The 27465-nt window shown below is 47.6% G+C and overlaps 1 protein-coding gene across 1 annotated transcript in view; it reads left to right on the forward strand.

Moving 5' to 3' along the window:
- Positions 1 to 26545, forward strand: part of LOC147111374 (scm-like with four MBT domains protein 1) — a 150383-nt gene extending 123838 nt beyond the window's left edge. The window contains exons 18-20 of the mRNA XM_086002204.1: positions 7512 to 7763; positions 13294 to 13413; positions 14475 to 26545. Of these exons, the coding sequence (XP_085858330.1) occupies positions 7512 to 7763; positions 13294 to 13413; positions 14475 to 14615 (513 nt within the window). The 3' untranslated portion in view covers positions 14616 to 26545. The remainder of the gene's footprint in view (positions 1 to 7511; positions 7764 to 13293; positions 13414 to 14474) is intronic.
- The last annotated feature ends 920 nt before the right edge of the window (positions 26546 to 27465 follow it).

The raw sequence follows: 27465 nt of genomic DNA on the forward strand, positions 1-27465 counted from the left end.
CTGCCGTCAAGGGAAAAGAGGTGGACTTGATCAGCGGACGGGCCTTGTCCGCATAGTAGGGGACCCACTGGGCGTAATAGGAGAAAAACCCTAGGCACCTCTTCAGGGCCTTGAGGCAGTGGGGCAGTGGAAGTTCCATAAGGGGACGCATCCGGTCGGGGTCGGGGCCGATGACTCCGTGTTCCACAACACAGCCAAGGATGGCGAGGCGGTTTGTGCGGAATATGCACTTCTCCTTGTTATATGTCAGGTTTTGGAGTTGGGCGGTGCGGAGGAATTTTTCGAGGTTTGCGTCATGGTCCTGCAAGTCACGGCCGCAGATGGTCACATTGTCCAGATATGGGAAAGTGGCCTGCAACGCATTTTGATCTACCATCCGGTCCATCTCCCTTTGGAAGACGGAGACCCCGTTGGTGACGCCAAAGGGAACCCTAAGGAAGTGATAGAGGCGGCCGTTTGCCTCAAAGGCAGTGTACTGGCGGTCCTCAGGGCGGATGGGGAGCTGGTGGTACGCTGATTTCAGGTCAATGGTCGAGAAGACGCGGTACTGCGCGATCTGGTTGACCATATCAGCTATACGGGGGAGTGGGTAGGCGTCCAGCAGGGTGTAGCGATTTATTGTCTGGCTGTAGTCGATGACCAGGCGCTGCTTCTCGCCGGTCTTAACGACCACAACCTGGGCTCGCCAGGGGCTGGTGCTGCCCTCAATAATCCCTTCTTTCAGGAGCCGCTCCACTTCGGTTTTAATGAAAACCCTGTCCCCGGCACTGTATCGCCTGCTCTTTGTGGCGATGGGCTTACAGTCGGGGGTGAGGTTAGCAAACAGTGGTGGGGGGGTGACTCTGAGTGTGGAGAGGTTGCACCTGGTGCGCGGCGGGCAATTTGGAAGCTGCTGGCTGCGGACTGTGAGTGGGGGTAGGGGTCCACCGTACGCCATCGTAACACTTTTAAGGTGGCACTGAAAATCTAACCCCAGCAGGACGGCAGCGCAGAGGTCAGGCAGGACCAGAAGTTTAAAATGATCGTACACGGTCCCGTCTACTATGAGTGTCACCACGCAGTAGCCGCCGATGTCCGCCGACTGGGACTCAGAGGCCATAGAAACCCGCTGTTGCGCAGGCAGGACTGGGAGAGAGCAACGCCGCACCGTGTCGGGGTGGATGAAGCTCTCCGTGCTCCCAGAGTCAAAAAGGCAGATTGTATCGTGACCATTTACCTTAATGTCCATTGTGGAACTGGCCAGTTGGTGCGGTCTCGCTTGGTCCAGTGTAACGGATGCCAGCGTAGGGGTCGGTGTGTCGCTGCGGGTATCAGATGAGGCGGTGTCGGGGGCCTGCTGCGTCCCGGCTGTCGTCCAAGATGGCGGCGTCCATGATCCCCATGTGGCTGGAGGCGTCCAAAATGGCTGCTGTACCGGTGATTCGCACATGGCCGGGGAGGTCCAAGATGGCGGCCCGCATGGCCCACACGCGGCGCTGCTGGGGTTCGGGGTGGCTTTGGCCCTGCAGACGCTAGCGTAGTGTCCCTTCTTCCCGCAGCCCGAGCAGATCGCGTTTTTCGCCGGGCAGCGCGCTCTGGGGTGTTTTGCCTGGCCACAGAAGTAGCATTTCTGGCCTTGGGGCACTGCTGTCTGGCCTTGGGACACTGCTGCGGTAGTTGGGCCGTTGTTGGGGTGTGGCTGGGGTGGCACGGCGCTATGAGGCGGTCCTACCGTGTCCCAGGCTGTCATTCCCCGCGGCGTCCACGGTGCAGAGGAGTAGGCATCCGTGCCCTGGTAGGCTGCATCCAACGATAGTGCGAGTTCAGAGGCCTTGTTGAGGTCGAGGTTACTCTGCTCCAACAGTCGCTGTCGGGTGTAATTGGATCTGTGGCCCGCTACAAAAGCGTCCCGGATAAGTTCCTCTGTGTACACGGCGGCCTTTACATCCTTACAACCACAGGCCCGGCCAAGCACAGACAGTGCCTGAAGGTATTCCACGGTCGATTCCCCAGGTTGTTGTTTACGACTCCCCAGGAGGTGCCTGGCGTACACTTCGTTCACTGGGCGCATGTACTGGTCCTTGAGCTTGATAGCATCCGCGTACGAGGTCGCGTCTTGGATGACCGAGTACACTCGGTGGTTCACTTTGGAGGTCAGGACATCCAGTTTGTCCTCGTCCGATTTGATTGCTTCGGAGGCGGTCAGGAATTTTTCGAAACACTTAAGCCAGTGAGTAAACTTGGTGGATGAGTCCGCCTCCCGATGATCTAAGTCCAGGCATGCTGGTGTGAGGATCTTCTCCATTATAAAAATGTTGTTAATAAAATTGATGTGCTACCAATTACTCATAAAAGACTGAGAGTTAGAAGAGTAACTAAAGGCTTTTATTAACAACAGAATGGAGGTCTGCCTCGCGTGGTCGACCGGTCCAGGATACAAAGGGCTGGGGAGCAGTCACCTTTATACTAGGACCTGTGGGAGGAGTCAGCCGAGGCATGTCCAGGCATGTACACAGTGGAATACAAACAGGACAAACAGGAATACAAACAGTGGTTTACCACACTGATTTCATTCAGTTCCTGCCTCTCATTAGACCCTATGTTCCCCGACATCTCTGGGAGGTTATTTGTGTCCTCCTTTGTGAAGACAGAACCAAAGCATGTATTTAATTGGTCTGCCATTTCTTTGTTCCCCATTATAAATTCCCCTGATTCTGACTGCAAGGGACCTACGCTTGACTTCACCAGTCTTTTTCTCTTCACATATCTATAGAAGCTTTTACAGTCAGTTTTTATGTACCATGCAAGCTTACTCTCAAACTCTATTTTCCCCCTCTTAATTAATCCCTTTGTCCTCCTTTGCTGAATCCTAAACTGCTCCCAATCCTCAGGTTTGCTGCTTTTTCTGGCCAATTTATATGTCCTCTCCTTGGATCTTATGCTATCCCTAATTTCTCTTGTTAGCCACGGTTGAGTCACCTTTTTTGTTTTATTTTTATGCCAAACAAGGATGAACAAATTCTGTAGTTCATCCATGCGATCTTTAAATGTTTGCCATTGCCTATCCACTGTCAACCCTTTAAGTAACGTTCCCCAATCCATCCTAGCCAACTTGCGCCTCATACCATCGTAGTTTCCTTTATTTAAATTCAGCTCCCTCTTTCCCCAGTACTGGTGCCAGTGCCCCATGAGCTGAAACCCTTCCTCCCACACCACTCTTTGAGCCAGACATTTAAACCTCTAATCTGTTTGTCCCTATGCCAATTTGCGCATGGCTCAGGTAACAATCCAGAGATTATTACCTTTGAGGTTCTGCTTTTTAATTTGGATCCTAGCTCCTCAAACTCCCTCAGCAGAACCTCAGTCCTAGTTCTACCTATGTTATTGGTTCCTATGTGGACCACTTACACTCCAAGTATTTCTCCAGCCGCAAGGAGATATCCTTAAACCTGGCACCGGGCAGGTAACACAACCTTCGGAACTCCAGGTTGTGGTTGCAGAGAACAGTATCTCTCCCCCTGACTATACTGTCACCTTCCACTACCACATTCCTTTTTACTCCCTGCACTTGAATGGCCTCCTGTACCACGGTGCCGTGGTCAGTTTGCCCATCCTCCCTGCAGTCCTTGTTCTCTTCCATACAGGCAGCAAGTACCTCATACCTGTTGGACAAGGTCCAGGGCTGAGGCTCCTCCATCACTACATCCTGAGGTCCCCATACTTTCCTGACTCGCAGTCACCCCCTCCTGTCCCTGACCATTGGCTATTTCTAAAGTACTGCTTAACCTGCTTAACCTGCTTAACCTGCCTCCTGGAACAAAGGTCACTCTCCCCCTCCTGATGCCCCGCAATGTCTACAGCTCGGACTCCAGCTCAACAACTCTGAGCCGAAGTTCCTCGAGCTGCAGACACTTACCACAGATGTGGTTGCTCAGGATCTCATTGGTCTCCACCAACTCCCACAAGCTGCAGTTACAACACACCATCTGCACTGCCATCTCTATTGAATCGAATCATAGAATGGTTACAGCACAGAAGGTGGTCATTCGGCCCAACAAGCCAGTACCAACTCTCAGCTAGTTCCACTCCCATGTCCTTTCCCCGGAGCCCTGCAATGTTTTTTCCTTCAGATACTTATCCAACTCCCTTTTGAAAGATAAGTTTGAATCTGCCTCCACCACCCTTTCAGGCAGTGCATTCCAGATCTTAACCACTCGCTGTGTAAAGAAGTTTTTTCTTATGTCGCCTTTGGTTCTTTTGCCAATCACCTTAAATCTGTGTCCTCTGGTTCTCGACCCTTCTGCCAATGGGAACAGTTTCTCTCTCTCTACTCTGTCCAGACCCCTCATGATTTTGAACACCTCTATCAAATCTCCTCTCAAACTTCTCTGCTCCAAGGAGAACAACCCCAGCTTCTCCAGTCTGCCAACGCAACTGAAGTCCCTCATTCCTGGAATCATTCTCTTAAATCTTTTCTGCACCCTCTCTAAGGCCTTCATACCCTTCCTAAAGTGTGGTGCCCAGAATTGGACACAGTATTCCAGTTGGGGCCGAACCAGTGTTTTATACAGAACCACAAAGGTAATAATCTCTGGATTACTACCTGAGCCATGAGCAAATTTGCATAGGGCCAATAAAATTAGCATACAATGCTGCCAAGGTTAGTGGAAGGCCAGAGGATTGGGAAATTTTTAAAAACCAGCAAAGGATGGCTAAAAAAATAATAGAGAGAGAAGTTGAATTATGAGAGCATAACTAGCAAGAAATATAAAAACAGATAGAGCTTCTACAAGTATATACAAATGAAGAGAGTAGCTAAAGTAAACATTGGTCCCTTAGAGGATGAGACTGGGGAATTAATAATGGGGAACAGGGAAATGGCAGAGACTTTGAACAAATATTTTGTATCAGTCTTCATGGTAGAAGACACTAAAACCATCCCAATAACACATAATCAAGGGGCTATAAGGAGGGGGGATCTTAAAACAATCACTATCACTAAAGTAAAAGTACTCGGTAAAATAATGGGACTAAAGGTGGACAAGTCCCCTGGACCTAATGGCCTGCATCCTAGGGTCTTAAAAGAAGTGGCTGCAGAGATAGTGGTTGCATTGGTTGCAATCTACCAAAATTCCCTGGATTCTGGAGAGGTCCCAGCGGATTGGAAAACTGCAAATGTAACGCCCCTATTTAAGAAGGGAGGGAGACAGAAAGCAGGAAACTATAGACCAGTTAGCCTAACGTCTGTCGTTGGGAAAATGCCAGAGTCCATTATTAAGGAAGCAGCTGCAGGACATTTGGAAAATCATAATACAGTCAAGCAGAGTCAGCATGGTTTTATGAAAGGGAAATCATGTTTGACAAATTTGCTGGAGTTATTTGAGGATGTAATGAGCAGGGTGGATAAAGGGAAACCAGTGGATGTGGTGTATTTGGATATCCAGAAGTCATTCGATAAGGTGCCACATAAAAGGTTACTGCACAAGATAAGAGCTCACAGGGTTGGGGGTAATATATTAGCATGGATGGATGGAGGATTGGCTAACTAACAGATAACAGAGAATCGGGATAAATGGGTCATTTTCTGGTTGGCAAACGGTAACTAGTGGGGTGCCACAGGGATCAGTGGTGGGGCCTCAACTACAATCTATATTAATGACTTGGATGAAGGGACCGAGTGTAATGTAGCCAAATTTGCTGATGATACAAAGATAGGTGGGAAAGCAAGTTGCGAAGAGGACACAAAGAATTTGCAAAGGGATATAGACAGATCAAGTGAGTAGGCAAACATTTGGCAGATGGAGTATAATGTGGGAAAGTGTGAGGTTAGCCACTTTGGTAAGAAAAATAAAAAAGCAAATTATTATTTAAATGGAGAGAGATTACAAAATGCTGCAGTACAGAGGGACCTGGGGGTCCTTGTGCATTGGAGGCAGTTCAGAGAAGGTTCACGAGGTTGATTCCTGAGATGAAGGGGTTCACTTTGATGCGCCATCAATTACTCAAAAGACTGAAGTTGAGCGAGTAACAATCAGGCTTTTATTAACTAAAGAATGAAGGTCTTGTCTCGAGTGGTCGACCCGTCCAGAATACTAAGGGACTGGGAAGTAGTCACTTATATACCTGGAATAGTGGGAGGAGTCAGCCGAGGCATGTCCAGACCTGTACCTAGTGGAATACACATACAGACACAGACAGGTATGACAGTGGTTTACCACACACTTATGAAGAGAGGCTGAGCAGGTTGGGCAAATACTCATTAGAGTTTCGAAGAATGAGAGGTGATCTTATTGATGCATATAAGATACTGGAGACTTGACAAGGTAGATGCAGAGAAGATGTTTCCCCTCATGGGAGAATCTTGAACTAGGGGGCATAGTTTCAGAATAAAGAGTTGCCCATTTAAAACTGAGATGAGGAGGAATTTATTCTCTTGAGGGTCGTAAATCTGTGGAATTCTCTGCCCCAGAGAGCTGTGGAGGCTGAGTCATTGAATATAATTAAGGTGGAGATAGACAGATTTTTGAACAATAAGGGAGTGATGGGTTATGGGGAGCGGGCAGGGAAATGGAGTTGAGCCCAAGATCAGATCAGCCAGGATCTCATTAAATGGCGGAGCAGACTCGAGGGGCCAAGTGGCCTACTCCTGCTCCTATTTCTTATGTTCTTATCAGAGAGTTGAATGCGTGGCTCAAAGATTGGTGTGAGAGAAATGGATTTCGATTCATGGGTGGGGGCAGTACTAAGGGAGCGCCGCACTGTCAGAGGGGCAGTACTGAGGGAGCGCCGCACTGTCGGAGGGGCAGTACTGAGGGAGCGCTGCACTGTGGGAGGGGCGGTACTAAGGGAGCGCCGCACTGTCGGAGGGGCAGTACTGAGGGAGCGCCGCACTGTCGGAGGGGCAGTACTGAGGGAGCACCGCACTGTGGGAGGGGCGGTACTGAGGGAGCGCCGCACTGTTGGAGGGGCAGTACTGAGGGAGCGCTTCACTGACGGAGGGGCAGTACTGAGGTAGCGCTGCACAGTCGGAAGGGCTGTCCAAGCTTAAAAATGCACATTGTGTGAGGGCGGGATTGGTTTCCACAGTCGAATCGCCGGCTGGCGATTGCTGTCTAGACTCGCACGTCATGAATGGTCACTTGGGTGAAGTCCTCAAACGTTCTTTCATCATGCGGGAATTTTAGTTTTTCTCCTCATTGCTGGTTCGGCTGTAAGAAACCTGAATTCCTCTAATCTGTTCATGTGAGGTTCGTTCCAATGCAATATCGGTATGAATATCTGTCAGCCTAAAACGCTAACAGAAGGGAGCAGTCTGGCGGGGTACGAGTTGTATTATGGGTTGTTGTGGCGTGACTGGAGCAGAGAGTATTCTCAGAGCAGAAACCATTCAAACTCCAGCCAGCAGGAGGCAACCTGCTCCATCAAGACTCCCTCCCGGTCTGCTCTCCTTCCCAGTCTGCTTTACTTTCTTTAGTCTTGCGCATGTTGCTTTGCCAAATCTGAATTTAGCATTTGTTATTTTACCCACACAGGGCAGTATTGATGGTGAGGAGGACGAGGATCAAGATGAGGCAGATGATGACTCGGGCAGTGAGGACTCTGGTTCTGAGCAGCAGGAGGAGTCAATGGAAGATGCTGAGGCTCTGCGTCCCAGTCCAGGTCTGGAACAAGGCGGCAGTCTGTCCCGGCCTCCTCCTGCTGGAGACCAGCAGCGGAGAACAATGCCCACTTTCTTGCTCTCAGAAAATGAAAATTTTATGCTTCTTAAACCCTCATCTCAAAAGGTAAGGATTCCATTGAGCTCTCGGGAACACCATTTTTTGAAGCTTGAATCAGTCAGAATCACACATTGATTCATGTCAGAGCCATTTAATTAGAAAGAAAAACATACATTTATACAGCGCCTTTCACGAGCTCAGGATGTCCCAGACCGCTTCACAGCCAATGGAGTACTTTTGAAGTGTAGTCACTATTGTAATGCAGGAAAGCTCAGCAGCCAATTTAAGCACAGATAGATTACACAAGCAGCAATGTGATAATGACCAGATAATCTGTTTTAATGATGTTGATTGAGGGATAAATATTGGCCAGGACACCGGGGAGAACTCAAAATAACAACAGAAAATGCTGGAAAAACTCAGCAGGCCAGGCAACATCTGTGGAGAGAAATTATAGTCGACGTTTCGGGTGAACCCTTTTTCAAAACTGGAAAGGAAATGAGATAGATCGAAGGCAGGGCTGCGATAGAACAAAAGACAATGGCCCAGTAATTCCTGTCACAACGCGTGAGTACGGACAGGGTACTCACGCGTGTGCCAGGAGGAATTGCCGGTTTTCAGCATGCACAGCGCATGCGCTGAAAACCGGCATTTCCTGTCCTCTGACCCAAGGGGTTAAGAGGCTGAACGCATGCGCGGTATCGGGCAGCGCGTGCGACTTGGATTTCCTGTATTTTTACAGATTTGCGCGTGTGTAAAGGGCTCCGGTTTTTAAGCATTGAAAAACCACACGTAAGTACTTAGTTTTACAGGTAAGTGGTCTTTTAGTACAATTTAGAATTTTTTTTTCCACAGGTTTATTATTTTTAAAGAATCTACAGTAAGGTAAGTTTAGTTTTAGACCCTATTTTTAAAAAATTTATTTTTTTCAAAAATTTGATTAATTGTTTAAAATAGTTTTTAAAGTTATTCATAGTTAATTTAATTATTGGGATGCTTTTTAAAATTTTATTTAAAGTTTAAGTAGTGTTTTGGGGTGCCGTACTTTTCATGAGTTTGACAGTCTTTACTATCAAACTTATGAATGAAGTTTCCCCTCCCCTGATTGGCTGAACAGTGCTCACCTGATCCCAGCCGGCACATCGCACTAACTACGCCGCTGGGTCAGGTTAGCACAGCGCGCCGAGATCAGAACCGGGCCACTTACAGGAAATCCACTGCGGGCCAGGTTTCAGATGTCGGCGCGCCGGGTAAGTGCACATCGGGGGCTTGCACGCGCGGCAAGCCCCCGACAGGAATTACTGGGCCATTAAGAGGTATTCAAAACCAGACAAGATGGTAATAGGACAGTGGAGACAAAAGACAGCTCAGATTAGGTGTGAAGTGTACTGGCAGGATGAGAGACAGCTGCCATGTGGGAGAGAGAAAAAAAAGGAAAGTGGGGGTGGGGGGGGAGGTAAAACCCAAAACAAAGGGGTGGGAAAAAAATATAAGTAAAAATGTAATAGGGGCCGAGGTTATGATCTGAAATTGTTGAACTCGATATTGAGTCCGGAAGGCTGTAAAGTGCCTAATCGGAAGATGAGGTGCTGTTCCTCGAGTTTACGTTGAGCTCCGTGGAACAATGCAAGAGGCCAAGGACGGTGAGGTCCGAGTGGGAATGGAGCGGTGAATTAAAATGACAGGTGACCGGAAGCTCGGGGTCACCCTTACAGACTGAACGGAGGTGTTCCGCAAAGCAGTCACCCAATCTGCGTTTGGTCTCCCCAATGTAGAGGAGACCGCATCGTGAGCAGCGAATACAGTATACTAGATTGCAAGAAGTACAAGTAAATCGCTGTTTCACCTGGAAGGGGTGTTTGGGGCCCTGGACAGTGGGAAAGGGGGAGGTATAGTGGCAGGTGTTACATCTCCTGCGCTTGCACGGGAAGGTGCCAGGCAAAGGGGAAGGGCTGTTGGGGGTGATAGAGGAGTGGACTAGGGTGTCTCGGAGGGAGCGGTCCCTACGGAATGCTGAAAGGGGAGGGGAGGGGAAGATGCGTTTGGTGGTGGGATCACTTTGGAGGTAGCGGAAATGGCGGAGGATGATCCGTTGAATGTGGAGGCTGGTGGGGTGAAAGGTGAGGACAAGGGGAACCCTATCGTGGTTCCGGGAGGGAGGGGCAGGGGTGAGGGCAGAAGTGCGGGAGACAGAACGGACACGGTCGAGGGCCGTGTCAACCACGGTAGAGGGGAATCCTCGGTTGAGGAAAAAGGAAGACATGTCAGAAGCACTGGTGTGGAAGGTGGCATCGTCGGAGCAGATACGGAGGAGACAGAGAAACTGGGAGAATGGAATAGAGTCCTTACAGGAGGCGGGGTGGGAGGAAGTGTAGTCCAGGTAGCTGTGGGAGTCAGTGGGCTTGTAGTGAATATTGGTCGATAACCTATCCCCAGAGATGGAGACGGAGAAGTCGAGGAAGGGAAGGGAAGAGTCAGAGATGGACCATGTGAAGGTGAGGGAAGGGTGGAAATTGGAGGCAACGTGAATGAAATTGTCTAGTTCGGGGCGAGAGCAGGAAATGGCACCGCTACAGTCATCAATGTATCGGAAAAAGAAGTGAGAGAGAACTCCCCTGTTCTTCCAATAGTGCCGTGGGATCTTTTACATCCACCCGAGAGAGCAGATGGGGCCTCGGTTTAACGTCTCATCTGAACGACGGCCCCTCCAATAGTGCAGTGCTCCCTCAGTACTGCCCCTCCGACAGTGCAGCGGTTCAGTACTGCCCCACCGGCAGTGCTGCCCCTCCGACAGTGCAGCGGCTCAGTACTGCCCCACCGGCAGTGCAGCGCTCCATCAGTACTGCCCCTCCGACAGTGCAGCACTCTCTCAGTGCTGCCCCTCCGACAATGCAGCGCTCTCTCAGTACTGCACTGGAAGTGTCAGCCTAGATTATGGGCTCAAGTCTCTGAACCCACAACCTTTTGAAAAGAGGCAAGTGAGCACTGCCCATTGAGGTACGGCCGACATATATTTATAAACTGAGGAATTTCCATCAACCTTCCTTCAGAATTGGCGACTCTTGATACAAATAAGAACATAAGAAATAGGAGCAGGAATAGGCCACTTGGCCCCTTGAGCCTGCTCCATCATTCAATAAGATCATGGCTGATCTTGGGCTCAAAGCCACTTCCCTGCCCGCTCCTCATAATGCTTTACTCCCTTATCTTGCAAAAATCTGTCTATCTCCACCTTAAATGTATTTAATGACCCAGCCTCCGCGGCTCTCTGGGGCAGAGAATTCCACAGATTTACGACTCTCTGAGAGAAGAAATTCCTCCTCATCTCCGTTCTAAAAGGACGACCCTTTATTCTGAAACTATGTCCCCGAGTTCTAGATTTCCCCACGAGGGGAAACATCCTCTCTGCATCTACCTTGTCGAGCCCCCTCAGTATCTTTTATGTTTCAATAAGATCACCTCTCATCTTCTAAATTCCAATGAGTATAGGCCCAACCTGCTCAACCTTTCTTCATAAGTGAACCCCCTCATCTCAGGAATCAACCATGTGAATCGTCTCTGAACTGCCTCCAATGCAAGTATATCCTTCCTTAAATAAGGAAACCAAAACTGTTCGCAGTACTCAAGGTGTGGTCTCACCAGCGCCCTGTACAGTTGTAGCAGGAGTTCCCTGCTTTTATACTCCAACCCCCTTGCAATAAAGGCCAACATTCCATTTGCCTTTTTGATTACTTGGTGTACCTGCATGCTAACTTTTTGTGTTTCATGCACAAGGACCCCCAGGTCCCTCTGAACTGTAGTATTTTGTAATCTCTCTCCATTTAAATAATAATTTGCTTTTTTATTTTACCTGCCAAAGTGGCTAACCTCACACTTTCCCAAATTATACTCCATCCGCCAAATGTTTGCCCACTCACTTAGCCTGTCTGTATCCCTTTGCAGATTCTTCGAGTCCTCTGCACAACTTGCTTTCCCACCCATCTTTGTATCAACCGCAAACTTGGCTACATTACACTTGCTCCCTTCATCCAAGTTATTAATGTAGATTGTAAATAGTTAAGGCCCCAGCACCGATCCCTGTGGCACCCCACTAGTTACCGTTTGCCAACCTGAAAATGACCCATTTATCCCAACTCTCTGCTTTCTGTTAGTTAACCAATTCTCTATCCATCCATGCTAATATATTACCCCCAACTCCGTGAGCGCTTATCTTCTGCAGTAACCTTTTATGTGGCACCTTATCGAATGCTTTCTGGAAATCCAAATATACCACATCCACTGGCTCACTGTTATCCACCCTGCTCGTTACATCCTCAAAGAACTCCAGCAAATTTGTTAAACATGATTTCCCTTTCATAAAACCATGCTGATTCTGCTTGACTGCATTATGATTTTCTAAATGCCCTGCTACTGCTTCCTTAATGAAGGACTCCAGCATTTTCCCAACGACAGATGTTAGGCTAACTGGTCTATAGTTTCCTGCTTTCTGTCTCCCTCCTTTCTTAAATAGGGGCGTTACATTTGCAGTTTTCCAATCTGCTGGGACCTCTCCAGAGTCCAGGGAATTTTGGTATATTGCAACCAATGCATCCACTATCTCTGCAGCCACTTCTTTTAAGACCCTGGGATGCAGACCGTCTGGTCCAGGGGACTTGTCGTCTTTTAGACCCATTATTTTACCGAGTACTTTTTCCTTAGTGATGGTGATTGTCTTTAGTTCCCCCCTCCCTGTGGCCCCTTGATTATCCATTATTGGGATGTTGTTCGTGTCTTCTACCATGAAGACAGATACAAAACATTTGTTCAGAGTCTCTGCCATTTCCCCGTTCCCCATTATTAATTCCCCATTCTCATCTGCTAAGGGACCAACGTTTACGTTAGCTACTCTGTTCCTTTTTATATACCTGTAGAAGCTCTTACTTTCTGTTTAATATTTCTTGCCAGTTTACTCTCATAATTCAACTTCTCTCTATTATATTTTTAGTCATCCTTTGCTGGTTTTTAAAAATTTCCCAATCCTCTGGCCTCCCAACATTGTATGCCTTCGTTTTCAATTTGATACCATCCTTTACTTCTTTACTTTAGGAGATTAAATGGTTGGAGACCACAACATCTTGCATTTATAAACCGCCTTTAAACTAGTAAAACATCCCAAGGCGCGTTACAGGAGCGATTATCAAACAAAATTTGACACCAAGCCACATAAGCAGATACTGTATTAGGTCAGGAAAGAGGTAGGTTTTAAGGAGCATCTTAAAGGAGGAGAGCGAGGCGGAGAGGTTTAGGAAGGGAATTCCAGAGCTTGGGGCCTAGGCAGCTGAAGGCACGGCTGCCAATGCTGTAGATGGGCAAGAGGGCAGAATTGGAGGAGTGCAGAGATTTCAGAGTGTTGTCTGGCTGGAGGAGGTTACAGAGTTGGCGGGGGGGGCGAGGCTGTGGAGGGATTTGAACATAAGGATGAGAATTTTAAATTTTTCGAGTCCGCGATGAGGCAGAGTGTCTGATTCTGGGGAAGGATCAGGTTGAATGGCCTTTCCTGTTATTTTTAAGATTCCATATGTCGGATATTTTTCAGTCCCGACTGTTTTCTAAGCAGGAAATGAAGGAGATGAGGCTGCGGCTTGAGACTAACCCGTTGGAGTGGAGCGTCGCTGAAGTGGTGCGATTCATCAGGTCTACCGACTGTGCTCCGCTGTCCAGGCTCTTCCGGGATCAGGTAGCAGCTGGCTGTGCTCTCTGAAATGTCTTTAGCATCAATGAGGCAGCATGTATGCAGGGATAGTTAGCACAAACTGGACAATGTCTGCTCCTGAACCCCTAAAAAGGCAGCTTGTTCTTTCATTCTGCATACGGAAAGTAAATAGACAAATGTAGAAAGGCAGTAGAGACTGACTGTAGCTACCAGCTTGTGATTATGTGGAGCATTGTATTCTGCATTTGGTGTGACAAACCAGTTAGCCCACTTCCTGACTATGCAGTAACAGTTTAGGAAGTGTTTGTATCCAATCCGATTTAATTCAGTGACATTCTAGTCTGATGCAGAAGTCATTTATATAACGAAAGCGAGCAGTGGGTATGGCCCCATCGCTTCAACTGTTTGTGGGCTGCAGGGGAAACCGTTTTAATGGCAGTGCTAGCATTTCAACAGATTAATGTAAGGACTTCCAGTGTGTCATCAGCTTGAGTAAGATTTCAAATATTTGTGCAGAAGAGGGTTTATTTGTACATTGAATATGTCCCTCTGACCAGTGACGGTTCTCTGTGTTTGAGCCCGGCTCTGCTTCCTGAGGCTCCCAGTGACAGTCCTCTGTGTTTGAGCCCGGCTCTGCTTCCTGAGGCTCCCAGTGACGGTTCTCTGTGTTTGAGCCCGGCTCTGCTTCCTGAGGCTCCCAGTGACGGTCCTCTGTGTTTGAGCCCGGCTCTGCTTCCTGAGGCTCCCAGTGACGGTCCTCTGTGTTTGAGCCCGGCTCTGCTTCCTGAGGCTCCCAGTGACGGTCCTCTGTGTTTGAGCCCGGCTCTGCTTCCTGAGGCTCCCAGTGACGGTTCTCTGTGTTTGAGCCCGGCTCTGCTTCCTGAGGCTCCCAGTGACGGTTCTCTTGTGTTTGAGCCCGGCTCTGCTTCCTGAGGCTCTGTTGGATACTTCAGTGGAAAGTTTAGTGTGTAATTTTGCTCGGGCCATCTTCACCAACAATTAGCCACCTCGCTCACTGGGGTCAGGGTGCAGCTTAGTTTAGCTTTATGAATATGTGGTTTAATATTCTGCTCTTCCTTTGTCAGGAGATCGATGGGCAGGCTCTGCTCCTGCTCACTCTCCCCACGGTTCAGGAATGCATGGAGCTCAAACTGGGACCTGCAATCAAACTCTGCCACCACATTGAGAGGCTCAAGGTTGCATTTTACCAGCAGTTTGCTTGCTAGAAGAAGCAATGTGACTGTAGTTCAGGACATATGCAGAATCTCGCTCTGAGCACAGTACAGCGTGAGGACTATGGAAATGAGAATGCCTGATATAACGAAGAACTCGATACATTTTACCTCTGGTTTATGTTAAACTGGTGGATGACGAGTTACAGCAATTATCAGAATGATGCAGCACAGAAGAAGACGCGTGACCCATCGTAGCTGTGCCTGTTAATATGGGCCATTTGTTTCATTGATCTGTCAGCTAAAGAATGCATCTCTCTGTCTCTGCAGTTATATATGAGACATTGTTACGGCCACCGACATCTCTCCTGCTCAATATTTAATTTTCATTCATGCTGGATGTTTAATTGTTGTACGATTAGGAACTGCAAGGTAGCAAATGTAACCCCACTATTCAAGAATGGAGGGAACTACAGGCCAGTTAGCCTGACATCAGTAGTAGGGAAAATGCTAGAATCTATTATTAGGGACATGGTAACAGGGCACTTAGAAAATCATATGAGTAGGCAGAGTCAACACTGTTTTATGAAAGGGAACTTGTGTTTGACAAATAATAGAGTTTTTTGAGGTTATAACTAGCAAGGTAGATAAGGGGGAACCAGTGGGTGTAGCGTATTTGGATTTTCAAAAAGCATTCAATAAGGTGCCACGCAAGAGATTATTACACATGGGATTGGGGTAATACATTATACATAGAGGATTGGTTAATGGACAGAAAACAGAGAGTAGGAATAAATGGGTCATTGTCTGGTTGGCAGGCTGTAACTAGGGTTACTGCAAGGATCAGTGTGAGGGCCTCAGCTATTTACACTCTATCAATGACTTAGATAAGGGGACCGAGTATAATGCATCTAAGATTTCTGACGATACAAAGCTAGGTGGGAAAGTAAGTTGTGAGGCAGATGCAAAGAGGCTGCAAAGGGATATAGACAGGTTAAGTGAGTGGGCAAGAACATGGCAGATGGAATATAAGGTGGAGAAATGTGAAGTTATCCACTTTGGTAGGAAAAATAGAAAAGCAGAATATTTTTTAAATGGTGAGAGGTTGGAAAATGATGGTATTCAGAGGGACCTGGATGCCCTTGTACACGAATCACTGAAAGTTAACATGCAGGTACAGCCAGCAATTAGGAAAGCAAATGGTATGTTGGCCTTTATTACAAAAGGATTGGAGTATAAGAGTAAAGAGGTCTTGCTGCAATTATATAGGGCCTTGGTGAGACCACACCTGGAGTACTGTGTACAGTTTTGATCTCCTTACCTAAGGAAGGATATGCGTGCCTTAGAGAGAGTGCAACAAAAGTTCACCAGACTGATTCATAGAATGGTTACAGAACGGAAAAAGGTAACTGGGCCCGTCGAGCCCATGCCAATTCTTAGCTAGTCCCACTCCCCTGCCCTTTCCCCGTAACCCTGCAATTTTTTTTCCTTCAGATACTTATCCAACTCCCTTTTGAAAGATGAAATTGAGTCTGCCTCCACCACCCTTTCAGGCAGTGCATTCCAGATCTTAACCACTCGCTGTGTAAAAAAGTTTTTTCTTGCGTCTCCTTTGGTTCTTTTGCCAATCACCTTAAATCTGTGTCCTCTGGTTCTTGACCCTTCTGCCAATGGGAACAGTTTCTCTCTACCCACATGATTTTGAACACCTCTATCAAATCCCCTCTCAATCTTCTCTGCTCCAAGGGGAACAACCCCAGCTTCTCCAGTCTATCAACGTAACTGAGGTCCCTCATTCCTGCAATCATTCTCGTAAATCTTTTCTGCACCCTCTCTAAGGCCTTCACATCCTTCCAAAAGTGTGGTGCTCAGATTTGGGCACAGTACTCCAGTTGGGGCCGAACCAGTGTTTATACAGGTTCATCATAATTTCCACACTTTTAGTTTTTAGTTGGGGATGGCATTAAAAGGGAAATTAAAGAAGCGTGCAATAAGGGCACAGCAGTCATCATGGGTGACTTTAATCTACATATAGATTGGGCCAACCAAATTAGTAACAATACTGTGGAGGAGGAATTCCTGGAGTGTTTACAGGATGGTTTCCTGGACCAATATGTCGAGGAACCAACCAGAGATCAGGCCATCTTAGACTGGGTATTATGTAACGAGAAAGGATTAATTAGCAATCTTGTTGTACGAGGCCCCTTGGGTCGGAGCGATCATAATATGATCGAATTCTTCATTAAGATGGAGAATGAAGTAGTTGACTCAGAGACAAGGGTCCTCAATTTAAATAAAGGAAACTACGATGGTCTGAGGAGCGAGTTGGGTAGGATTGATTGGGGAATGGCACTCAAAGGGTTGACGGTGGATAGGCAATGGAAAACATTCAAAGACCGAATGGATGAGCTACAGAATTTGTTCATCCCAGTTTGGCATAAAAATAAAACAAAAAAGGTGACTCAACCGTGGCTAACAAGGGAAATTAGGGATAGCATAAGATCCAAGGAGAGGACATATAAATTGGCTAGAAAAAGCAATAATCCTGAGGATTGGGAGCAGTTTAGGAGTCAACAAAGGAGGACAAAGGGATTAATTAAGAAAGGGAAAATAGAATATGAGAGTAAGCTAGCAGGGAACATAAAAACTGACTGTAAAAGCTTTTATTACAGATATGAGAAGAGAAAAAGATTGGTGAAGTCAAGCGTAGGTCCCTTACGTCAGAATCAGGGGAATTTATAATGGGAAACAAGGAAATGGAAGACCAACTAAATACATACTTTGGTTCTGTCTTCACAAAGGAGGACACAAATAACCTCCCAGAGATGCCGGGGAACATAGGGTCTGTTGAAAGGGAGGAACTGAAAGAAATCAGTATTTGTAGGGAAATGGTGTTAGGAAAATTGATGGGACTGAAGGCCGATAAATCCCCAGGGCCTGATGCTCTACATCCCAGGGTACTTAAGGAAGTGGCCCTAGAGATAGTAGATGCATTGCTGGTCATCTTCCAGAACTCGATAGACTCTGGAACGGTACCCATGGATTGGAGGGTAGCTAATGTTACCCCACTATTCAAAAAAGGTGGTAGAGAAAAAGCGGGGAATTATAGACCGGTAAGCCTGACATCAGTAGTGGGGAAAATGCTAGAGTCTATTATAAAAGATGTAATAGCAGAGCACTTGGAAAGCAGTGACAGGATCGGACAAAGTCAACATGGATTTACAAAAGGTAAATCATGCTTGACTAATCTACTGGAATTTTTTGAGGATGTAACTGGTAAAATAGATAAGGGAGAACCAGTGGATGTGGTGTATTTGGACTTTCAGAAGGCTTTCGATAAGGTCCCACATAAGAGATTAGTGTGCAAAATTAAGGCACATGGGATTGGGGGGCAAGGTATTGACTTGGATAGAGAACTGGTTGGCGGACAGAAGGCAAAGAGTTGGAATAAACGGATCGGTCCTAGGACCCCAGCTGTTCACAATATATATTAATGATCTGGACGAGGGAATTGGATGTAATATCTCCAAATTTGCAGACGACACAAAGCTGGGTGGGAGGGTAAGCTGTGAGGAGGATGTCGTGAAACTCCAGTACGATTTGGACAGGTTGGGTGATTGGGCAGAAACATGGCAATTGCACTATAATGTGGATAAATGTGAGGTTATCCACTTTGGTGGCAAAAACAGGAAGGCAGATTATTATTTGAATGGCAATAGATTGGGAGAAGGGGAAGTGCAAAGAGACCTGGGTGTTATTGTGCACCAGTCGCTGAAGGTAAGCATGCAGGTGCAGCAGGCGGTTAAGAAGGCAAATGGTATGTTGGCCTTCGTAGCAAGAGGGTTCGAGTACAGGAACAAGGATGTCTTGCTACAGTTGTACAGGGCCTTGGTGAGACCGCACCTTGAGTATTGTGTACAGTTTTGGTCACCTTACCTGAGGAAGGACGTTCTTGCCATGGAGGGAGTGCAGCGAAGATTCACCAGGCTGACACCTGGGATGGCAGGAATGACGTATGAGGAGAGATTGTGTCGATTGGGCTTATACTCACTGGAGTTTAGAAGATTGAGAGGGGATCTCATCGAAACCTATAAAATTCTGTCAGGTCTGGACAGACTAGATGCAGGAAGGATGTTTCTGATGGCCGGGGAGTCCAGAACCAGGGGTCATAGTCTAAGGATAAGGGGTAAGCCATTTAGGACTGAAATGAGGAGGAATTTCTTCACCCAGAGAGTGGTGAACCTGTGGAATTCTCTGCCACAGAGGCCAGTTCATTAAATATATTCAAGAAAGAGTTGGATATATTTCTTGAGGCTAAAGGGATATGGGGAGAAGGCAGGGACAGGGTACTGAATTTGGATTATCAGCCATGATCTCATTGAATGGCGGAGCAGGCTCGAAGGGCCGAATGGCCTACTCCTGCTCCTATCTTCTATGTTTCTACTCTATACCTCTATTTATGAAGCCCAGGACCCCGTAAGCCTTTTTAACTGCTTTCTCAACCTGCCCTGCCACTTTCAACGATTTATGCACTCATACCCCCAGGTCTCTCTGTTCGTGCAGCCCCTTTAGGATTGTACCATTTAGTTTTCTATGTCCTCTCCTCATTCTTTCTGCCAAAATGCATCACTTTACACTTTTCTGTGTTAAATTTCATCTGCCACGTGTCAGCCCATTTCACCAGCCTGTCCATGTCTTCCTAAAGTCTATCACTCTCCTCCTCACTTGTTCACTATACTCTACATCAACCACATTACCCTCATCAACCCTCTCTGTTACCTCATCTTGTAGATGGTACACACTGCAGCCACGGTACGCTGGTGGTGGAGGGAGTGAATGTTTAAGGTGTTGGATGGGGTGCCAATCAAGCGGGCTGCTTTGTCCTGGATGGTGTCGACCTTCTTGAGTGTTGTTGGAGCTGCACTCCTCCAGGCAAGTGGAGAATATTCCATCACACTCCTTACTTGTGCCTTGTAGATGCTGCAAAGGCATTGGGGAGTCGGGAGGTGAGACACTCGCTGCAGAATACCCAGCCTCTGACCTGCTCTTGTTGCCATAGTATTTATGTGGCTGGTCTAGTTAAGTTTCTGGTCAATGGTGACCCCCAGGATGTTGATGGTGGGGGATTTGGTGATGGTAATGCCGTTGAATGTCAAGGAGCGGTGGTTAGACTCTCACTTGTTGGAGATAGTCATTGCCTGGCACTACTGTGGCGCAAATATTACCTGCCACTTACCACTTGTTGCATGCGGGCATGGACTGCTTCATTATCTGAGGAGTTGTGAATGGTACTGAACACTGCAGTCATCAGCAAACATCCTCATTTCTGACCTTATGTTGGAGGGAAGGTCATTGATGACGCAGCTGAAGATGGTTGGACCTAGGACACTGCCCTGAGGAACTCCTGCTGCAATGTAATGGGGCTGTGATGATTTACCTTCAACTACGTCAACTATCTTCCTATAAGCCAGTGGAGAGTTTTCCCCCCGATTCCCATTGACTTCAGTTTTACTTGGGCTCCTTGATGCCACACTTGGTCAAATGCTGCCTTGATGTCTAGGGCAGTCACTCTCACCTCACCTCTGGAATTCAGCTCCTTTGTCCATGTTTGGACCAAGGCTGTAATGAGGTCAGGAGCCGAGTGGTCTTGGCAAAAACCAAACTGGGCATCAGTGAGCAGGTTATTGGTGAGTAAGTGCCGCTTGATAGCACTGTCGATGACACCTTCCATCACTTTGCTGATGATTGAGAGTAGACTGATGGGGCAGTAATTGGCCAGATTGGATTTGACTTGCTTTTTGTGGACAGGACATACCTGGGCAGTTTTCCACATTGTCGGATAGTTGCCAGTGTTGTAGCTGTACTGGAACAGCTTGGCTAGAGGCGCGGCTAGTTCTGGAGCACATGTCTTCACGTTAGCTGGGATGTTGTCGGGGCCCATAGCCTTTGTTGTATCCAGTGCGCTCAACCGTTTCTTGATATCACGTGGAGTGAATCGAATTGGCTGAAGACTGGCTTCTGTGATGGTGGGGACCTCAGGAGGAGGCCGATATGGATCATCCACTTGGCACTTCTGGCTGAAGATGGTTGCAAACGCTACAGCCTTGTCTTTTGTACTCACGTGCTGGGCTCCACCATTATTGAGGATGGGGATATTCATGGAGCCTCTTCCTCCCGTTAGTTGTTTAATGGTCCACCACCATTGACGACTGGATGTGGCAGGACTGCAGAGCTTTGATCTGATCTGTTGATTGTGGGATCGCTTAGCCCTGTCTATAGCATGCTGCTTCCGCTTTTTAGCATGCATGTAGTCCTGTGTTGCAGCTTCCCCAGGTTGGCACCTCATTTTTAGATATGCCTGGTGTTACTCTCCTTACTGAACCATGGTTGGTCCCCTGGCTTGATGGTAATGGTAGAGTGAGGGATATGCCGGGCCATGAGGTTATAGATTGTGGTGGAATACAATTCTGCTGCTGCTGATGGCCCACAGCGCCTCATGGATCCAGTTTTGAGCTGCTAGATCTGTTCTGCATCTATCCCATTTAGCACGGTGGTAGTGCCACACAACACAATGGAGGGTGTCCTCAGTGTGAAGACGGGACTTCGTCTCCACAATGAGTGTGCGGTGGTCACTGCTACCAATACTGTCATGGACAGATGCATCTGCGACAGGTAGATTGGTGAGGACGAGATCAAGTAGGTTTTTCCCTCATGTTGGTTCTCTCACCACCTGTCGCAGGCCCAGACTGGCAGCTATGTCCTTCAGGACTCGGCCAGCTTGGTCAATAGTGGTGCTACCGAGCCACTCTTGGTAATGGACATTGAAGTCCCCTACCCAGAGTACATTCTGTGTCTTTGCTACTCCCAGTGCCTTTGTTGCCTGACCTTTCTCCCTCGTGGGAATGTACCTTGACTGTACCTGAACTATTTCCTTTTTAAAGGCAGCCTATTGTTCCACTACAGTTTTGCCTGCCGATCTTTGATTCCAGTTTACCCGGGCCAGATCTGTTCTCATCCCATTGAAATTGGCCTTCCCCCAGTTAAACATTTTTACTCTAGATTGCTCCCTGACCTTTTCCATAGCTAAACCTTATGATATTATGATCTCTGTTCCCTAAATGTTTACCTACTGACACTTGCTCCACTTGACCTACCCAGAACCAGATCCAGCAATGCCTCCTCCCTCGTCGGGCTGAAAACCTACTGATCAAGAAAATTCTTCTGAACACACTTCAGAAATTCTTCCCCTTCTCTGCCCTTTACACTATTACGATCCCAGTCTATATTAGGATAGTTGAAGTCCCCCATTATTGCTACTCTATAGCTTTTGCACCTCTCTAATTTCTCTGCAAATTTGCTCCTCCATATCTTTCCCACTATTTGGTGGCCTATAGAATACACCTAGTAGTGTAATGGCACCTCTTATTTCTTAACTCTAGCCATATAGATTCTGTCCTTGACCCCTCCAGGACATCCTCCCTCTCCAGCACACTAACGTTCTCCTTAACCAATACTGCCACACCACCTCCTATCTTTCCTGAACACCTTATAACCAGGAATATTTAGTACCTAATCCTGCCCTTTTTTGAGCCAGGTCTCAGTTATTGCCACAACATCATATTCCCATGTGGCTATTTGTGCCTGCAGCTCACTTACCTTGTTTACTACGCTTTGTGCGTTCACATACATACACTATATATAAACCCATCTTAGACCATCCTGTATTCTCTCTTAGTTTGACCCCACCTAATACCTCACTATTTCTTACTTTAGTACTCTCTGCCTCTCCCAATCCTTTGAGCACTTTATTTCCCCTTTCTAATTTAACATCCTGGTGCCCATCCCCCCGCCAAATTAGTTTAAACCCTCCTCAACAGCACTAGCAAACCTCCCCGCGAGGATATTGGTTCTGGCCCTGTTGAGGTGCAACCCGTTCGGCCTGTACAGGTCCCATCTCCCCCAGAACCAGTCCCAATGCCCCAGGAATCTGAAGCCCTCCCTTCTGCACCATCTCTCCAGCCACACATTCATCTGCTCTATCCTCCTATTTGTAGACTCACTCGCACGTGGCATTGGGAGTAATCCAGAGATTACTACCTTTGAGGTCCTGCTTTTTAATCTCTTTCCTAGCTCCCTAAAATCTGTCTGCAAGACCTCATCCCGCTTTCTACCTATGTCGTTGGTACCAATATGGACCACGACCTCTGGCTGTTCACCCTCCCGCCTCAGAATGTTCTGCAGCCGCTCAGTGACATCCTTAATCCTGGCACCAGGGAGGCAACATACCATCCTGGAGACACATCTGTGGCTGCAGAAACGCCTGTCTGCTCCCCTAACTATCGAATCCCCTACCGCTATTGCTCTCCCACTCATCTTCCTCCCCCTCCCCCCCTGTACAGCTGAGCCACCCATGGTGCCGCGAACTTGGCTCTGGCTGTACTCCCCAGAGGAACCATCACCCTCACCAGTACTCAGAACAGAATACTGGTTGGAGAGTGAGATGCACTCAGGGGACTCCTGCACTACCTGCCTGGTCCTCCTTTTCTGTCTGGCAGTCACCCATTCCCTCTATGCCTGCACACTCCTTAGCTGCGGGGTGACCACCTCCTGAAACGTGCTATCCACGTAGCTCTCAGCCTCGCGGATGCCCTGACATGGGGGGATTGTCAGTGACACCCTGCGATGGGGGGATTGTCCTATGAGGAGAGATTGAGGAGACTAGGCCTATATTCCCTAGAATTTAAAAGAATGAGAGATGATCTCATTGAAACATATAAAATTCTTACAGGGCTTGTAAGGATAGATGCTGGGATGATGTTTCCTGGTTGGGGAGTCTAGAACTAGGGGTCACAGTCTCAGAATAAAGGGTCAGCCAATTAGGACTGAGATGAGAAGAAATTTCTTCACTCGAGGGTTGCGGGGAAGGAGAATGACCGTTGCTCTTTGCCAGCAGTAAATTAACCTGGCTCTCCTTTGGCTGCGGATCCCACCTCTGAGTCAGACGGTCGTGGGTTTGAGTCCCGCTCCAGGACTTGAGCACATAATCTGGTCTAATACTTCAGTGCAATACTGAGGGCGTGAACCCATGACCTGCTGATTCATAGGTAAGAGTGCTGCCACTGACCATTTAATTTAGTTGGGTCTGCATTGTGGTGCAGAAGCCATCAATCTGCATTTCTTTGCATTATTAGTTTCAGGTTAGTGTTTAGTTTGAATTAAATTTCACATTTATGAGATATTCTGAGAGTGAAATAGTGAAATGCACAAAACTTGCCAGGAGTTTTAATAGAATTGGTAATGTATGTGTAGCAGTAGAAAAGCCAACGGTGAGAGGATCTACACAACCCCAACTGGGCCCAGAAACAGAAGCTGCATTACTCCTGTCTCCATTCCACTCTGAGCAGAATAAGTGCCAGATTTCCCACTCTAAACAGCTAAAGAAATAAAATTTTAGTGAGAATGCTTCTTCTGGTTTCAGATAAATTAAGAGAAAAAGAATCGAAATGAACTGATGTAACTGGCCAGATCTCTCAGTGCTGGCTGATACTTTGTATTCAGGAGCTTCTTAAAATATCAGGGTGAGAGAGGCTGTTGCATGTGTGCACGATATCGCACGACTGATAGTGACTGACTCAAGAATCAGCAGTGCTAGTGAGAAAGTGAAACAGGAAAAGTCAGGAGGACGAATAGTCTGAAGCCAAGGCTGCTGAATAAGCACGGGTCTGTCTAGGAATGTTCGACTCTGGTGGTGTGTGCTGGCGCTGGGTGTTCGGACGTTGGAGGGCACAGTGTTGGAGCAATGGAGGGCTCAGTGTTGCGGTGTTGGAGTGGACGGTGTTGGAACGTGCAATGTTGGAGTGGGAGCAGTGCTGGAGGGCGCAGTGTTGGAGCAATGGAGGTTTCAGTGTTGCGGTGTTGGAGAGCAGTGTTGGAGTGGGAGCAGTGCTGGAGGGCGCAGTGTTGGAGCAATGGAGGTTTCAGTGTTGCGGTGTTGGAGAGCACAGTGTTGGAGTGGGAGCAGTGCTGGAGGGCGCAGTGTTGGAGCAATGGAGGTTTCAGTGTTGCGGTGTTGGAGTGGGAGCAGTGCTGGAGGGCGCAGTGTTGGAGCAATGGAGGTTTCAGTGTTGCGGTGTTGGAGAGCACAGTGTTGGAGTGTTGGAGTGGGAGCAGTGTTGGCGGGCGCAGTGTTGGAGCAATGGAGGTTTCAGTGTTGCGGTGTTGGAGAGCACAGTGTTGGAGTGGGAGCAGTGCTGGAGGGCGCAGTGTTGGAGCAATGGAGGTTTCAGTGTTGCGGTGTTGGAGAGCACAGTGTTGGAGTGGGAGCAGTGTTGGCGGGCGCAGTGTTGGAGCAATGGAGGTTTCAGTGTTGCGGTGTTGGAGAGCACAGTATTGGAGTGTTGGAGTGGGAGCAGTGCTGGAGGGCGCAGTGTTGGAGCAATGGAGGTTTCAGTGTTGCGGTGTTGGAGAGCACAGTGTTGGAGTGGGAGCAGTGTTGGCGGGTGCAGTGTTGGAGCAATGGAGGTTTCAGTGTTGCGGTGTTGGAGAGCACAGTGTTGGAGTGGGAGCAGTGTTGGCGGGTGCAGTGTTGGAGCAATGGAGGTTTCAGTGTTGCGGTGTTGGAGAGCACAGTATTGGAGTGTTGGAGTGGGAGCAGTGCTGGAGGGCGCAGTGTTGGAGCAATGGAGGTTTCAGTGTTGCGGTGTTGGAGAGCACAGTGTTGGAGTGGGAGCAGTGTTGGCGGGCGCAGTGTTGGAGCAATGGAGGTTTCAGTGTTGCGGTGTTGGAGAGCACAGTATTGGAGTGTTGGAGTGGGAGCAGTGCTGGAGGGCGCAGTGTTGGAGCAATGGAGGTTTCAGTGTTGCGGTGTTGGAGAGCACAGTGTTGGAGTGGGAGCAGTGTTGGCGGGCGCAGTGTTGGAGCAATGGAGGTTTCAGTGTTGCGGTGTTGGAGAGCACAGTGTTGGAGTGGGAGCAGTGCTGGAGGGCGCAGTGTTGGAGCAATGGAGGTTTCAGTGTTGCGGTGTTGGAGAGCACAGTGTTGGAGTGGGAGCAGTGCTGGAGGGCGCAGTGTTGGAGCAATGGAGGTTTCAGTGTTGCGGTGTTGGAGAGTGGAGTGCTGGAGCAGGTGGTTTTGGAGCGGGCGCGGTGTGTGTTCTTTAATCTTTGCTGCACAGTCTTGCTGCTTTGGCCAGATATGGCACGTTGCTGATGTATCACAAATAAAAGAAAGAAAAAGAAAGACTTGCATTTATATAGCGCCTTTCACGACCACCAGATGTCTCTTTACAGCCAATGAAGTACTTTTGGAGTGTAGTCACTGTTGTAATGTGGGAATGGAGGCGGTTGTTTAAAGACTCTCACAATAAATGTTTGTGTTTCTAGGTTTCGTGTGGACAATCATGAGCACAGGTTGACTTGTGCCCTGATTTGGTTGCAGTTGTTGGCTGTGCTCCCTGTGGAGACTCTGCCACTGCACTTTGCTGCATCCTGTTGTCTTAATGCTGCTTATTTGAAGTTACGCAAAGTATGAAAAGGAAAATTGATAGAAATATGCCAGACATCAATGTTTTTATGCTCTGGTCGATAGCTTGAATTGTACATAAATCTGTGGAATATTCATTTTTAAAAAAAATCAGTTTTCAGTAGAATGTGGAGTTCTGTAAACATTGAGTTTGTGAATTTACCTTACACTGAGCTATTTATATTAAAGAGAGATGTGGCCAGTGTGAAGACTGATTGGTTGCTATTCCGATGATATGATGGGTCATTTCATGTTGCTACGGTGACGGTGTCAGACGAAAGTTTTGAATGGTTTCATTTCACAGTTCCTGAAAAATTTGACTTCTATGAATTGTATATTTTTATTTTCCGGCGTCTGCTCGTTTTATTGAATTTCAATATGATGTTGTGAGTTCACTTTAAACATGGATTCTACCTTGTGCTGGCGATCACTCGCTCTGCCGAATAAATCTTAGTTCACCGCCACCTCTGGTCACAGTCGAATACTAATGTTCTCCATCAGTGAAAAGAACTTGGCCAGAAATTAATTCAAAAACATTATGGAACATAGAAATTAAACATGGAAACTGGCTGTCCGTGCCAGACGTGGGTCAGGAATTGGTTGAGAGGTAAGAGACAGAGAGTGGGGAGAAGGGATTCCTCTGGGATCTGTACTGGGGCATCAGTTTTTCAACATGTATATCAATGACTTGGATGAAGGAGTAGAGAGAAGTTTGCAGATGACACTAATTTGGGAGGCACAGTAAGTTGTGTAGATGGGGGAATGAAGTTACAAAGGGACATAGACAGATTAAGTGAGTGGGCAGAACTGTTGCAAATGGATTTCAATATGGGGAACCCCCTTTGAATCAGAGAAAGAATATTTTCGTAATGGTGAGAGCAGCGGGAGCGGCAGACCTGCGAGGGAGCAGCGGTTGTGGGTGAAAATAAAGGTCGGTGATTTTCAGGCCCAGTCGAGCAACGGGAGCGGCAGACCTGCGAGGGAGCAGCGGCTGTGGGTGAAAATAAAGGTCGGTGATTTTCAGGCCCAGTGACATCACAGTACAGAAAGTGACGCTGGCGCAGGGGAAGCAGCTGATCAGGTGAGTATACTATATAGTTTGACAGTTAAGGTTCATAATTTATAAAATTTAAAAGGTCTTAATTTTGTGGTTTATAGTTGCTACGGTCTCTGTTGTGTAGCGGGGAGTGCTAGGAAACAAGGACCCTTGAGTATATCATTTAATTGTAGTGTAATTAGTGGTATTGATTTGATTTAATTTAATTTGAATTAATTAAACGGTAAGTCATGGCAGGACAGCTCGGCCCCGTGACATGCTCCTCCTGCACTATGTGGGAAATCAGGGACACTTCCTGTGTCCCTGACAGCCATGTGTGCGGGAAGT

This window comes from Somniosus microcephalus, chromosome 11 (assembly GCF_052327205.1).
Source record: "Somniosus microcephalus isolate GS21.2 chromosome 11, FLI_Smic_1.0, whole genome shotgun sequence".
NCBI lineage: Eukaryota > Metazoa > Chordata > Chondrichthyes > Squaliformes > Somniosidae > Somniosus > Somniosus microcephalus.